The 15,643-nt window shown below is 44.2% G+C and overlaps 1 protein-coding gene across 2 annotated transcripts in view; it reads right to left on the reverse strand.

The window, feature by feature from the left end:
• The window catches only part of SLC25A33 (solute carrier family 25 member 33), a 49,044-nt gene that overhangs the window by 22,613 nt on the left and 10,788 nt on the right, over positions 1-15,643 (reverse strand). For both annotated transcript variants that reach the window (XM_054440502.2, XM_063659749.1), the window contains exon 2: positions 12,165-12,344. In XM_054440502.2, the coding sequence (XP_054296477.1) occupies positions 12,165-12,344 (180 nt within the window). The remainder of the gene's footprint in view (positions 1-12,164; positions 12,345-15,643) is intronic.

Genomic DNA, 15,643 nt, shown 5'->3' on the forward strand with positions numbered 1-15,643 from the left:
ATGGAAAAGATGTTCCTATAAAGTTAATAGTAAAGTAAATCCTGTCAATTCTATTTCTATGTCTTCCACTTTCTCCACAGGGAAAGTTTCCCAAATTAAGCTGGTTTTTGGTGCAAAAGAGGTACAGCTGACATTCTGGTCCACAGCATACTGGATAATGTTAAAGTTTCATCTATTTCCAGCTCTCCTTCCTCAGATCACTATGTAACTTTTCATGCTCTAGATTCTCTGAATGTATAAAGTAAATAGAATTTTGAATCTTAGCTTCTCTTCTCCTAATTTGTGGATGTTTAAAATAAAGAATATCTGTGCCTTCAAGAGCTAGTAGTAGGCTAGCAATTAGAGGAAAAAGAGTGGAAAGAAAAAAGTAAAACTATGTCTATTCACAGATGGCATGATCTTTTGTTGAAATACTAAAGAATCAGCTGGGTGCAGTGGCTCATGGCTGTAATCCCAGCACTCTGGGAGGCCGAGGCGGGCGGATCACAAGGTCAGGAGATCGAGACCATCCTGGCTAACACAGTGAAACCCCGTCTCTACTAAAAATACAAAAAAACAAAAACAAAAACAAAAACAAAAACAAAAAAAACACTAGCCAGGCGTGGTAGCGGGCACCTGTAGTCCCAGCTACTCGGGAGGCTGAAGCAGGAAAATGGCGTGAACCCAGGAGGTGGAGCTTGCAGTGAGCTGAGATTGCGCCACTGCACTCCAGCCTGGGTGACAGAGGGAGATTCTGCCTCAAAAAAAAAAAAAAAAAAAAAAAAGCTATTATTTTAAAAAGTAGTAAGCCAGACCTTAGTCCAATTTATATAATTTTTTTTTTTTTTTGGAATGGAGTTTTTGCTCTTGTTGCCCAGGCTAGAGTGCAATGGCGTGATCTCGGCTCACCACAACCTCTGCCTCCCGGGTTAGTGATTCTCCTGCCTTAGTCTCCAAGTAGCTGGGATTACAGGCACCCGCCACTACGCCCAGCTAATTTTGTATTTTTAGTAGAGACAGGGTTTCTCCATGTTGGTCAGGTTGGTTTCGAACTCCCTACCTCAAGTGATTCACCCACCTCGACCTCCCAGAGTGTTGAGATTACAGGCATGAGCCACTGTGCCTGGGCCATTTATATAATTAAATTACATAAAAATATTATGCAGAGACAGTAGTCTTATTTTCTAATCAAATCATTTTCCTTACTGACAAGTGTTAAGCCTAGGCCCCTTTAAGTGATCCCATACAACCTCTGCCTCCTGGGTTCAAGCAATTCTCCTGCCTCAGCCTCCTGAGTAGATGGGATTATAGACGCCAGCCACCACATCCTGCTAATTTTTTTTTTTTTTTTTTTGAGATGGATTCTTGCTCTGTCGGCCAGGCTGGAGTACACTGGCTGCATCTCGGCTCACTGCAGCCTCTGCCTCCCAGGCTCAAGCGATTCTCCTTCCTCAGCCTCCTGGATAGCTGGGATTACAGGTGTGCACCACCATACCTGGCTAATTTTTGTATTTTTAGTAGAGATGGGGTTTCACCATGTTGGCCAGGCTGGTCTTGAACTCCTGAGTTCAGGTGATCTGCCCACCTCGGCCTTCCAAAGTGCTGGGATTACAGGCGTGAACCACAACGAGTATTGCCTTTTTTTTTTTTTTTTTTTTTTGAGACGGAGTCTTGCTCTGTCGCCAGGCGAGTGCAGTGGCACGATCTCGGCTCACTGCAACCTCCACCTCCCAGGTTCAAACAGTATTGCTCTTTTAAGGGTTCAAGCAGTATTGCTCTTTTAAAAGATCAAGCTCTCTGAACTAAAACCTCTCTCAAGTAACACCTTGAAGTGGCCTATACTTTATAATATAGCACATAATCAAGATTTTCAAACGCTAAGTGTATCAAGAAATTGTGTAAAGTTTAGATCCTCTCTGTGGTCCCCATTAATGTACCCTGTTCAGCTTCAGGAGTCATTTAAACACAATTAAGGGAATCTCTGGCTCCAGGAAGCTTGAAGCCGCTCATCCATAATGCAGTAGAGAACTCGTGTCCTCAAGTGACTCAGGCCTGTTAAGAACTTAAGAAAGGCGGTCTCCATAGTTACACATAATAACAGTTGGCAAAAAGCCAAATCTGTTACATAATCCAAACTTCTAACCTAGCTTGATGTTTATAAAACTTTTCTGGAACAATTAAGATCCTACTATAAATGGTACATTTCAGCTGCAAAATCAAGCCCAGAAGGATCGACTCATTTTCCCACAGTCACAAACTTTCATTTAGGAAAAAAATGGGAAAAAAAAAAAATCAGGGTCTTGTTTGTAGCATTTTATTCTCTTCACTAGTTTTATATCATAATATGCATACCACAGACTAATCCAAGACAAGTCTCATCTGAACACCGCAGTTCCTAAAAGATAGATAGGAGATCACTAACACGTTACTTTTAAGATGAAAAAGGCACTTGAAAAAACAAAGAGGGCTGGGCGCAGTGACTCACGCCTGTAATCCCAGCACTTTGGGAGGCCGAAGTGGGTGGATCACAAGGCCAGGAGATCGAGACCATCCTGGCTAATACGGTGAAACCCCGTCTCTACTAAAAATACAAAAAAAAAAAAATTAGCCGGGCATGGTGGCACGTGCCTGTAGTCCCAGCTACTCAGGAGGCTGAGGCAGGAGAATAGCTTGAACCCGGGAGGCAGAGGTTGCAGTGAGCAGAGATGGTGCCACTGCACTCCAGCCTGGGTGACAGAGCAAGACTCTGTCTCAAAAAAAAAAGAAAAACAAAAAGAATGTATCTCAGCAGTTTAAATAGTAAGAACTTTGCTGGAAAATATTAAGCCAGAAGATTTTTATTTTTTTTAAAAGCAGATACCTGAAATACATATACTATTTATTACTCTGGCAAATTTAATAGCAGATACCTGAATCTGTTAACATATTGCCTTTTTGCTTTTTAAGTAACTATTTTAAAAAAAGATTGGTTCGAGATAGGTTCTTCAATAGAGAATATTTTTTAACAGAATACTTTTCTTTAACAGAATGAAGAATATTTTTTCTCTGAATTTTGAAAAATAAACTTCCTATAAACAAATTCTGTTCTCTGACAAGTCTTTTAAAGTAGTATTCCCCAAATGAGTGAGACTATTAACAAGCAGACAACTTTGTTTTTGAGACGGAGTCTTGCTCTGTTGCCCAGGCTGGAGTGCAGTGGCGCGATCTCGGCTCACTGCAAGCTCCGCCTCCTGGGTTCACGCCATTCTCCTGCCTCAGCCTCCGGAGTAGCTGGGACTACAGGCACCTGCCACCACGCCCAGCTAATTTTTTATGTTTTTAGTAGAGATGGGGTTTCACCGTGTTAGCAGGACAGTCTCTATCTCCTGACCTGGTGATCCTCCCGCCTCGGCCTCCCAAAGTGCTGGGATTACAGGCGTAAGTCGCCAGGCCCGGCCATAAGCAGACAACTTTTAAACGAATGACCATGTTATTTGCATGGGTTTTTTTTCTTTTCTCTCTCTTTTTTTTTTGAGATGGAGTCTCGCTCTGTTGCCCAGGCTGGAAGGCAGTGGCATGATCTCGGCTCACTGCAACCTCCACCTCCCAGGTTCAAGTGATTCTCCTGCCTCACCCTCCTGAGAAGCTGGGATTGCAGGCATGTGCCGCCATGTTCGGCTGGTTTTTGTATTTTTAGTAGAGACGTGGTTTCACCATGTTGGCCAGGTTGGTCTCTAACTCCTGACCTCAGGTGATCCACCTGCCTTGGCCTCCCAAAGTGCTGGGATTACAAGGGTGAGCCACTGTACCCAGCCTTGTATGGGTTTTTGAATAACAAAGTGTCTTCCAAAAATGTCAACAGGAAACTAACATGGGCTTTGTAGATAAGACAAAAGCCTGTGCCCTTGTTCTTGTTTGATCACTTACTAGATAAAGACCCTCTCTGTAAACCATCGTCACTGTTGTTAGCTTAGGGATGGTTAATGAAGAAATAGAAAGCTGTACAATAATCCAGGTGAGAGAGGATGGTGGCTTCAACCCACATGGTGGCGGCCTGAAAAGGAGTCACCCTCTTTTAAGCCCCCCAAAGCTTCCTAAGTTGGTATATTGTTTTTATGTAAGTCCTGTGTTACAGACTCTGCCTTTAGAACTTATTAACAGGAAAAGATACACATTTCCCCCAAAGAGTGAGTATGCTTTCTTCACATGAGAATTATGTAATACGATATTCCCCCCCCCCTTTTTTTTTTGCCTCTATTAAGAGATAAAAGACTTTAAGGTTTAAAAAAAAAAAAAAAAACAGTCCCTCTCCCCTCTCCTTCTCTTCGGTCTCCCTCTCCTTCTTTTTTCGGTCTCCCTGTGTTGCCAAAGCTGGACTGTACTGCCGTGATCTCAGCTCGCTGCAAACCTCCCTGCCTCGGGCTCCTGTGATTCTCCTGCCTCGGCCTGCCGACTGCCTGGGATTGCAGGCGCGCGCCGCCACGCCTGACTGGTTTTTGTATTTTTGGTGGAGACGGGGTTTCGCCGTGTTGACCGGGCTGGTCTCCAGCTCCTGGCCTCCAGTGATCTGCCCGCCTCGGCCTCCCGAGGTGCTGGGATTGCAGACGGAGTCTCGCTCACTCAATGCTCAATGTTGCTCAGGCTGGAGTGCAGTGGCGTGATCTCAGCTCGCTACAACCTCCACCGCCCAGCCGCCTGCCTTGGCCTCCTAAAGTGCTAAGATTACAGCCTCTGCCCCGCCGCCACCCCGTCTAGGAAGTGAGGAGCGTCTCTGCCCGGCCGCCCATCGTCTGGGATGTGAGGAGCCCCTCTGCCCGGCCACCCCGTCTGGGAAGTGAGGAGCGCCTCTGCCCGGCCGCCCATCGTCTGGGATGTGAGAAGCGCCTCTGCCCGGCCGCCCATCGTCTGGGATGTGAGGAGCGCCTCTGCCCGGCCGCCCTGTCTGGGAAATGAGGAGCGCCTCTGCCCAGCCGCCCTGTCTAGGAGGAGAAATTCTTCTGCCTTGGGATGCTGTTGATCTATGGCCTTTCCCCTAGCCCCGTGCTCTCTGAAACATGTGCTGTGTCAACTCAGGGTTAAATGGATTAAGGGCGGTGCAAGATGTGCTTTGTTAAACAGATGCTTGAAGGCAGCATGCTCTTTAAGAGTCATCACCACTCCCTAATCCCAAGTACTCAGGGGCACAAACACTGCAGAAGGCCATAGGGACCTCTGCCTAGGAAAACCAGAGACCTTTGTTCATGTGTTTATCTCCTGACCTTCTCTCCACTATTATCCTATGACCCTGCCACATCCCCCTCTCCCAGAAACACCCAAGAATGATCAGTAAATACTTAAAACAACAACAACAACAAAAAAAACACAGCGAAACTTTTATCTCATGAGAAATCTACGTTATCATCAATAGTTTTCTATCTATCTTGTTGGTCATTTAAATCAATCAAGTTACACATCCATACAGACCTTTTTGGTTTTATTCAGCCATAAAAAGGAATGAAGTGTACTGATACATGTTACAACACGCCTGAACCCTGAAAACATTATCTTAAGTGAAGGAAAACAGGGACAAATAGCTACATCTTGCATGATTCCATTTATGTGAAATGCCCAGAATAGGCGAAAACATAGAGGCAGGAAGGAGATCAGTGGTTTCTAGCGGCTGCAGTGTCACCGCTTAATGGGCACAGGGCCGCTGCTTCTTTTTTCTTTTTTTCTTTTGAGACAGGGTCTTGCTTTGTTTCCCAGGCTGGAGTAAAATGGCGTGATCTCGGCTTACTGCAGCCTTGACCTCCCTGGAATCAGGTGATCCTCCTACCTCAGCCGCCCAAGTAGCTACTGCAAGTGCATGCCAGCACACCCAGCTAAATTTTGTATTTTTTGTAGAGATGAGGTTTTGCCATGTTACCCAGGCTGGTCTCAAACTCCTGGGCTCAAGCAGTCCACCTGCCTCAGCCTCCCAAAGTGCTGGCATTACAGGCATGAGCCACCGCACCTGGCCCACAGAGCTTCTTTTCAATTGACAAGTAGTATTCCATTACATGGATATACCACAGTTTTGTTTATCCATGCCTCAGTTGATGGACATTTGGGTTGTTTTCACTTCTTGACTATCATGAATAATGCTGCTGTGAATATTTGTGTACAGATTTTTGTGGACATGTGTTTTCATCTTCTTAGCTGTATACCTAAGAGTAGAATTGCTGAGTTGTATGGTAACTGCAATGGACTGAATATTTGTGTCCCCCCAAACTCTTAGGTTGAAATCATAACTCCCAATGTGATGGTATTAGGAAGTGAAGCCTTTGGGAGATAATTAAGTTTTGAGGTTAGAGGGGCATTCATGAATGGAATTAGTGACCCTCATAAGAACTTTCTCACCCACTTTCCACCATGTGAGGAAACAAGAAGACAGCAGTCTACAACCCAGAAGAGGGCCCTTACCAGAATACTGCTAGCACCCTCATCTCTGACTTCCACCTTCCAGAACTGTGAGAAATAAATTTCTGTTGTTTACAAGCCAAAACAAACAAACAAACAAAAACCTTGTGTTTAAAAGCAGAGAGTAGCTATTATAATGACAGCAGCTTTTATTATTTACATGGAGGGAGGGTGTTAAGCCCTTTATATGCAATATCTTCCTGACATGCCAAAACTCATGCATTCAATTTGTATGGAATGCTTGCTATGTGACAGGCAACATTCTCGATGCTTGGGGACGATTTCAGTAATTAAAAGAAACCAAAGTCACTACCTCCAAAGAAGTCCCATTGGAAGGGGTGGTGAAGAGGGAGAAAAGAATAGAAATAAGTAAACTACACTGTATGTTGATGGACGTAAGTGCTACGGATAAAAATAAAGCAGGAAAGCAGGCTGGGGTGTTGCAGAGAGTTTGCTTTTAAATAGCATGGTCACTGTAGGGTCTTCCTGCAAGGTGATGACAGCGGAAGTCAGCCATGCAGACAATGTCTACTGCAAACACCCTGCGGTGGGAAATGTTTTTGGCCTTTTAAAGGAACAAAAAGGAGGCTGGAGAGGCAAAGGGGAAAATAGGAGATGAAAAGTCAGAAGTAATGGGAAGGGTGACAATCGTGTAGAACCTAGTAGGCCACAGGGATAGCTGTAGCTCTTACCCAGAGGGAGACAGCAACTCTGAGCAGAGGATCTGAGCAGAGGGTTCTCTGGGTGCTCTGCTGAGAACAGACTGAGGGTAGAGGGCAGCAAGCTTTCAAGCCACAGCAGTCAGGAAGCGAATGCACCAATATAGGTGAGATACGGTGGCTTCCATCAGGACAGTGGTGGAGGAAGTAGTGAAAAGGGGTCAGATTCTGTATTTATTTTGAAGGTAGACTTGATAGGATTTGCTGCAGGGCTGAGAAATAAGATCCAAGGATGACTATGAAGCTTGAGATCTGTGTAGCTGGAAAGATGGAGCTGCCTTTAGCAGAGACAGGGAAGACTCTGGGAGCAGCAGGTTTTATGGAGTTCTGTTTTGCTCACGTTACTCTTGGATGGCTAATAAACATCCAAGCTGTCGAACAGGCAGCCGGATGGAGCGTGTGAGGCTCAGAGCAGAAAGGCTGCCAGCTTACAGATGGTATTTACAGCCATGAAACTAAGTGCGCCCACAGGAGTGGCAGTAGCTAGAGAAGGCCACGGTCTGGGCCCTGGACCCTCCAACAGCCAGAGGTTGTAATGCTGCAGCACAGCAAAGGAAACAGAAGCAATAGCCACGGAGGCAGGAGGGTGCAGTCCTAGGAGTCTCTGAGCTGGGAACTGCTGGGCCTTCGTGGAGAAGCAGCAGAGGCTCAGCCTTGTGTCTGGGGCTTGTTCATTTCTTACTTTACTTTAGCGGCTTCAAATCTTTCTTAGAAACAAGGTGGATATACACTGAACATGACTTTGGGCATGTCACTTAACCCTTAACCTGCATGTCCTCTTCTCTAAAATAGAGGTAATGTCACGCCTAAGTACTAATCTGCTAAGGCTGTGAAAAATCAATGAAATACTACCACGTAAAAGGAGTTTTCTTCATAAATGTATACACCTACTATGTACCCACAATTTTTTTAAAGTAGTCCTTTACTTGAAAGTTATTAAATAGTTGTGTGAGAGAATCTTTCTTTTTTTTTTGACACAGGGTCTTATTCCATTGCCCAGGCTGGAGTACAGTGGCACAATCACAGCTCACTGCAGCCTTGATCTCCTGGTCTCAAGGACATCCTGTCTTTCGTAAATTGTGCCTAAAAGTGCTAAATGTGTGGTTTTTGCAACAGAGCACCTGCATTTTATTACGTCTTTTTCTAACATTTCCCAAATACATTTTTACAATAAGTAGCTTTCTTGATAAATGTCTGTCTTGAACACAGTCTTGCCCAAGAATCAGTTTCAGAGATCTGAATATCATGCTCAGTTATATTCAACTCCTAAGCTCAGCCTCCTGAGTAGCTGGGATTATAGGTCCATGCCAACATGCCCGGCTAATTTTTTGTATTTTTTGTAGAGATGGGATTTCGCCACCTTGCCCAGGCTGGTCTCAAACTCCTGGGCTCAAGCAATCCATTTGCATTGGCCCCTCAAAGTGCTAGGAATACAGGCATGAGCCACCGTGCCCAGCCCAGAATTTTAAAAATATATAATAAAGCTGAGGAAATAAAGCTTAAATAAAATAGCTCTTGGGTGAAAAGTGCCACTTTACAAACATCCTTCTGACAAAACATTATAACTAAAATTTTACTTAATAACGCCATTGTTTGTATTTTGATGTCAATAAAATAAACTGATTTTAAAAGTATTCATGCCGAGCGCAGTGGCTCACGCCTGTAATCCCAGCACTTTGGGAGGCCAAGGCGGGCAGATCACCTGAGGTTGGGAGTTTGAGACCAGCCTGACCAACATGGAGAATCCCTGTCTCTAATAAAAATACAAAATTAGCCTGGTGTGGTGGCACATTCCTGTAATCCCAGCTACTTGGGAGGCTGAGGAAGGAGAATCGCTTGAACCTGGGAGGCGGAGGTTGTGCCGAGATCGCGCCATTGCACTCCAGCCTGGGCAACAAGAGTGAAACTCTGTCTCCAAAAAAAAAAAAAATTAATTAATTGATTAAAGTATTCATATGTAAGTGATGGCTCATTATTGTGTAGCTGTTATTAACCAATGAAGCCGGTGGGACTGTAATGAAAATAGTTTGTCTTTTGTGCGGTGTGGAAGTTGTTCCTGTATTAAAACATGGAGTGGCCTTTTTCCTTTGATTTAAATTTTACTAAACAATTGCCCTAATTGAGGGGAGGGAACAGACACACACAGACACACACACACACACACAGACACACACACAATCTCTTATTGGGGGGGCTGGATTTACTGGAGATTAGAAAGCCATAAGAATCCAAAATGTTCTAAAATCACAAACTTTTTGAGTGACAACATGCTGAAAGAAATGCCCATTGGAGCATTTCGTATTTCTGGACTGGGGATGCTGAACTGGTATGATGAAGCAAATATTCCAAAATCCGAAATCCACATTGCTTCTGGTCCCAAGCATTTCAGATAAGGGACACTCAACCCACATATCCTGTAAAACCTAAAATGGAGAAACATTCCCGTTTACCTTCCAGGCTTGGCCCTGTTGACACCCACACTTTTGGGTAACAGTTCCCCAGTTACAGTAAATCCAAATTCACTAGTCATGAGTTATTTGGCAAGAGGAAGTTCGTTTTGAATGTTACTGAAGTAACATTACCTGTCTCAGTTTCCTTATGTCCAAAACACTGCATGTTCCTTAGAAGAAAGGTGTCACCCAGGACACTGGCACCGCCTAAGCATGTGAAAAGGCAAAGCAGGAGGGGTGTTCTCACAGTCCCATCTTGATGGGGGCCATGGACTCGGATCTGTCCTGAGAGCAAAGTGTCCCTCCACATCTCTGTGCTTCTGTCCCTCCTGTACCCACCCCCAACCTTCCTGCCCAGTGTCTCCACTCCTCTTCTTAGCATTTAATTTAAAAACCTGATTCTCACCCAGACGCAGCGGCTCATGCCCATAATCCCAGTACTTTGGGAGGCCAAGGCAGGCAGATCTCCTGAGGTCAGGAGTTCAAGGCCAGCCTGGCCAACATGGTAAAACCCTGTCTCTACCAAAAATACAAAAATTAGCCAGGCATCGTGGTGCACGCCTGTGATCCCAGCTACTCGGGAAGCTGAGGCAGGAGAATCGCTTGAACCCAGGAGGCAGAGGTCTCAGTGAGCAGAGATCGTACCACTGCACTCCAGCTTGGGTGACAGAGTGAGAATCTGTCTCAAAAAAAGAAAACAAACAAACAAACAGACAAACAAAAACCCCAATTTCTCCTGGAGTCTTGGACACCGATCTCCCTGTTCTCTCGCTGGGCTTCTGATGCTCTCACTTCTCCCTGGCATCTGGTCTTGCTGTTCAGTTTTGCTCAGTAAGCTCAGATGCACCTTTGCACACATTTGGCATGAATGCCCGAGTGACTCATAGTTGGGTTTTACAAATAAAACGTACCTAAAAATAAATTAAGCACTCTCCAACTCATCCTGCCTTATCTAAATTGTGCCTAAAAGTGCTAAATGTGGCCGGGTGCGGTGGCTCACGCCTGTAATCCCAACACTTTGGGAGGGCAAGGTGGGCAGATCACGAGGTCAGGAAATCGAGACCATCCTGGCTAACATGGTGAAACCCCGTCTCTACTAAAAATACAAAAAAATTAGCTGGGCGTGATGGCGGGCGCCTGTAGTCCCAGCTACTTGGGAGGCTGAGGCAGGAGAATGGCGTGAACCCAGGAGGCGGAGCTTGCAGTGAGTGGAGATCGCGCCACTGCACTCCAGCCTGGGCGACAGAGTGAGACTCCATCTCAAAAAAAAAAAAAAAGACCTAAATGTGTTGTTTTTAAGACAGAGCATCTCCATTTTATTACTTCTTTTTCTAATATTTCCCAAATAAATCTCTACACTGATAGCTTTCTTGATGTCTTTCTTGAACACACTCTTGCCCAAGAATCAGTTTCAAAGATTTGAATATCACGCTCAGTTAAATTCAACTATTATTTATAGAGCATCTCAAAGTAGAAGGTCCTGAGCTAAAAATCAGATATTCAATCAGTTCTCTTCTGAATTTGATTCTACCTTAAGCATAGACTGATAAGCCAAATTTGACTTAAGAATATTTGGCTATTTTATAAGCAAATGAATTATTTTTTCTACAGAAAAAAATAATAAAATGGACAGGTAGCTCAGGTATAAAACAAATTTTAAAACTCATTATATTAAATATAACTTTTCTATACATTTAAAAATATTTCCCAATAAAAAGCAAAAAAAAAGCCGGTGCAGTGGCTCATGCCTGTAATCCCAGCACTTTGGGAGGCTGAGGCAGGCAGATCACCTGAGGTTGGGAGTTTGGGACCAGCCTGGCCAACATAGAGAAACCCCATCTCTATGAAAAATACAAAATTAGCCGGGCATGGTGGCGCATGTCTGTAATCCCAGCTACTCGGAAGGCTGAGGCGGGAGAATCGCTTGAATCCAGGAGGCAGAGGTTGCGGTGAGCCAAGATTGTGCCATTGCACTCCAGTCTGGGCAACAAGAGCGAAACTCCGTCTCAAACAAAACAAAACAAAACAAAACAAACAAACATTTTATTTCTTTTAAAAATATTCACGGCTGGGTGCGGTGGCTCACGCCTGTAATCCCAGCAGCACTTTGGGAGGCCGAGGTGGGCAGATCACCTGTAGCGAGCCGAGATCGCACCATTGCACTCCAGCTTGGGTGACACAGTGAGATTCTTCTGTCTCAAAAAAAGTTAATAAATAAAATAAATAAAATAAAATAAAATATTCACAACTCTTCTGTTGTGCAATTTTTAAAATTTTACTCTACCACCTCTTATCTTCATTTCCCTCAAAAGCTTTGAGCAAGAGCAATGATGTGATGCAACAATTTACACTTGGATTTTTGGTTTGCTTTGCTAGGTTTATTCTAACTGCCCTGGATGATGGTCACATGTACACTGGGACCCCTGCTGCCTGGGGAGCAAGGTCAGAGCTCAAAGGTATTGGAAAGAAATCTAATTCTTAAGTTAGGACCGAGGCTATGCAAACAGAACACCACATTTGATAAGCCTGACGAACATCCTGTGCTGACAGTGGCGGTACAGGGTGTGCGGGTGGCAGGAGCAGAGAAGACCCAACTTACTTCAGAACCTGAAACAGTCCAGGTGTCACGGATGTTGGTCTCACCATTCCAGCTCCACTAATGGTCCCCAGATGAACCTGAGGATAGTAGACTGTCCGGAGAGCTAATCTTGAAGACTGCAACCGTGTCTTAATGACTTCTAGTGGACAAGTGAAAATAGCACCAACTGTGCCTCCACACCTGTAAGAAGGGAAACCAAAGCACATCAGAGAAGCTATACTATTCTCTACACAATGGAATGCTAAGTTTAGCTTTTCTCTCTTTAAAACTAGAACACCCCGGGCGCGGTGGCTCACCCCTGTAATCCTAGCACTTTGGGAGGCTGAGGTGGGCGGATCACGAGGTCAGGAGATCGAGACCATCCTGGCTAACACAGTGAAACCCTGTCTCTACTAAAAATACAAAAAAAAAAAAAAATTAGCCGGGTGTGGTGGCGGCGCCTGTAGTCCCAGCTACTCAGGAGGCTGAGGCAGGAGAATGGCGTGAACCCAGGAGGCAGAGGCTGCAGTGAGCCAAGATAGTGCCACTGCACTCCAGCCTGGGTGACAGAGCAAGACTCCGTTTCCAAAAAAAAAAAAAAACAACAACAAACTAGAACACAACAAAGGTTAATAAAATTAGTTGAACCTCAGCACTTTGGGAGGCCGAGGCAGGTGGATCACCTGAGGTCAGGAGTTCGAGACCAGCCAGGCCAACATAGCAAAACCCCATCTCTACTAAAAATACAAAAATTAGCCGGGCGTGGTGGTGCATGCCTGTAATCCCAGCTACTCAGGAGGCTGAGGCAGAGGTTGCAGTGAGCGGAGATCTCGCCATTGCACTCCAGCCTGGGCAACAGAGCAAGACTCCATCTCAAAAAAAAAAAAAAAAAAAAAAAGTTAAAATCCCAGAGCTAAAGGGTAACTACTATTCCCACATTAGCACATCCTTTGGGGCTTTCCATCCTTGGCATTTTCACCTAACCCTCTTCCCAGTATCTAGGTATACTGAGTGCCCTTTTATGGCAAATTATGCACCTGCTTCATCATTTGCAATGGCTTCATACTATCTCTACCTTATCGATTGACAAGATTTTAACCAATTTCCTACTGTTGGACATTCATATCATTTCCAATTTCACTACCATGCTGCAATGAATACTCTAGAAAAGTATTTTTGCACATTTAAACAAAAATAGTTCATTCAGGTGAAGATACTATTTTGAAAATCAATATTTACCCCAATACAGACCCTTCTTAAAATTTGATTAATTACGTTTGGCCAGGCACTGTGGCTCACACCTGTAATACTACCATTCTGGGAGGCTGAGGCAGGTGGATTACTTGAAGCCAGGAGTTCGAGACCAGCCTGGCCAACAGGGTGAAACCCAATCTCTACTAAAAAAAAAAGTACAAAAATTAGCCGTGTGTGGTGGCACATGCCTGTAACGCCTGTAATTCCAGCTACTGGGGAGGCTGAGGCAGGAGAATAGCTTGAATGCGGGAGGAGGAGGTTGCAGTGAGCCAAGATTGTGTCACTGCACTCCAGCCTGGGTGACAGAGCAAGACTGTCTTAAAAAAAAAAAAAAAAATCTGATTAATCACCTTCAACAATGAAGTCCCTGTGTTTCCCTCATTCACAACTAATCAGTTAATCCTGTGTTTTCATTACTCACACTGTCTCTCTGGATCAGGGTTCCCCTAAGCCCATCATTTGAGTATTACCCTTATAACATATTCATATCGAGATATTACCTGAATTACTATTTAAATATTTTTCTTCAAGGCAACTCACTTATTTATCCTAAAATACCTACTTCCATCATCTCTTCAACAATTCTACCAATGAAATAACATGTTTGATGGGCTAGTTATAATTAACAACGTCAAGGGCCATAGATACATCCTCACCCATGCCTACCAGTGACACAGGCCTCACTCTGGAAAACATTGCTCTATAATCTGATGAGTTCCTCAAGATTCAGACCTAGGGCCTTACTTATCTTTCTATCCCTGGCATCAGGGCTCACCAAGTTCCTAAACAGTATTTACCAAGCAAAGAAATTATTCAATTGAGATTTCAAGGAAAATGTCTTCCAAGGTTTCTAAGTATTTGAAAAAAAGTCTTTCTCACTAGACTGGGAGCTCCTTGGAGAAAAGCTGTTTGTACATTCTTGCAACTAGAGTGTAGCAGGCACCTGGCATAAAATAGGTGGGTCAATAAAAACGATAGAGCACCAGCATCTCCGCCTGGGAAAGGCAACAACAGGAAGGAAAAACAGGCCTGGACGTATAGAATGTTTATGCAGCTTCCCTTCTCCACCAGAGGCCAACGTTGGAAATCTAGAAGCAAACCTAGTACCTAACACACACTCTGAAAGTAATGAATGAAGTAAAATCCCCATGAGGGATTATTTTATTTTATTTATTTACCTATTTATTTTTGGGGGACAGTTTCACTCTGTCACCCAAGCTGGGAGTGCAGTGGTGCGATTTCAGCTCACTGCAACCTCCGCCTCCTGGGTTCAAGCAATTGTCGTGGCTCAGCCTCCTGAGTAGTTGGGACCACAGGTCCCAGCTGTATTTTTTTGCATTTTTAGAAGAGACGGGGTTTCACCATGTTGGCCAGGCTGGTCTTCAACTCCTGACCTCAAGTGATCCACACGCCTTGGCCTCCCAAAGTGCTGGGATTACAGGCGTGAGCCACGCACCTGGCCTATTTTTAATCAAGTTGTGGGCCTAGCTTAATATTGGTTTGTGTAATTTGCTCCAAGCACTAGAATATATCTAAAGAAAATAGGCTATAATAAGGAATATTTAAAAAAAAGATAGAACTGGCCAGGTGTGGCAGCTCATGCCTGTAATCCTAGCACTTTAGGAGGCCGAGATGGGTGGACCACTTGAGCTCAGGAGTTGGAGACCAGCCTGGGCAACAGGTCAAAACCCTGTCTCTACCAAGAATACACATTAAAAAATTAGCTGGGTGTGGTGATGTGCGCCTATAGTCCCGCAACTCGGGAGGCTGAGGTGGGAGGATGGCTTAAGAACAGGAGGCAGAGGTTGCAGTGGGCTGAGATCACACCACTACACTCCAGCCTGGGTGACAAAGCCAAGACTCAGTCTCAATAAATAAATAAATAAATAAATAAATAAATAAATAACAAAAATAAAAATGATAGACGTAAAAACTTTCTAACCCATGTCTATTCATACAAAATACTCCTACCTGTCATAATAACCACATGCCTAAAAAGCATAACATTTAAAGATACTGAGAAACTTACCAGCTACATAGTAAAATAAAGAAATATCTGAAATCTATTTGTGTTCAATAACGTAACTCCAAATCATTGAAAAAAAGAGCTTCTGGGTAAATCCTTTCATCAGAAAGCCAGTAGGTTCAAATACCATACAGGTCAACCACCTTTGTTTTGTCCCTAAGTAAACTGCACTCATTACTTTGGCCAACTGTCATCCAAGTCTATGCCACTGATCAAAGGA

Source organism: Pongo pygmaeus, chromosome 1 (assembly GCF_028885625.2).
Source record: "Pongo pygmaeus isolate AG05252 chromosome 1, NHGRI_mPonPyg2-v2.0_pri, whole genome shotgun sequence".
NCBI classification, from domain to species: domain Eukaryota; kingdom Metazoa; phylum Chordata; class Mammalia; order Primates; family Hominidae; genus Pongo; species Pongo pygmaeus.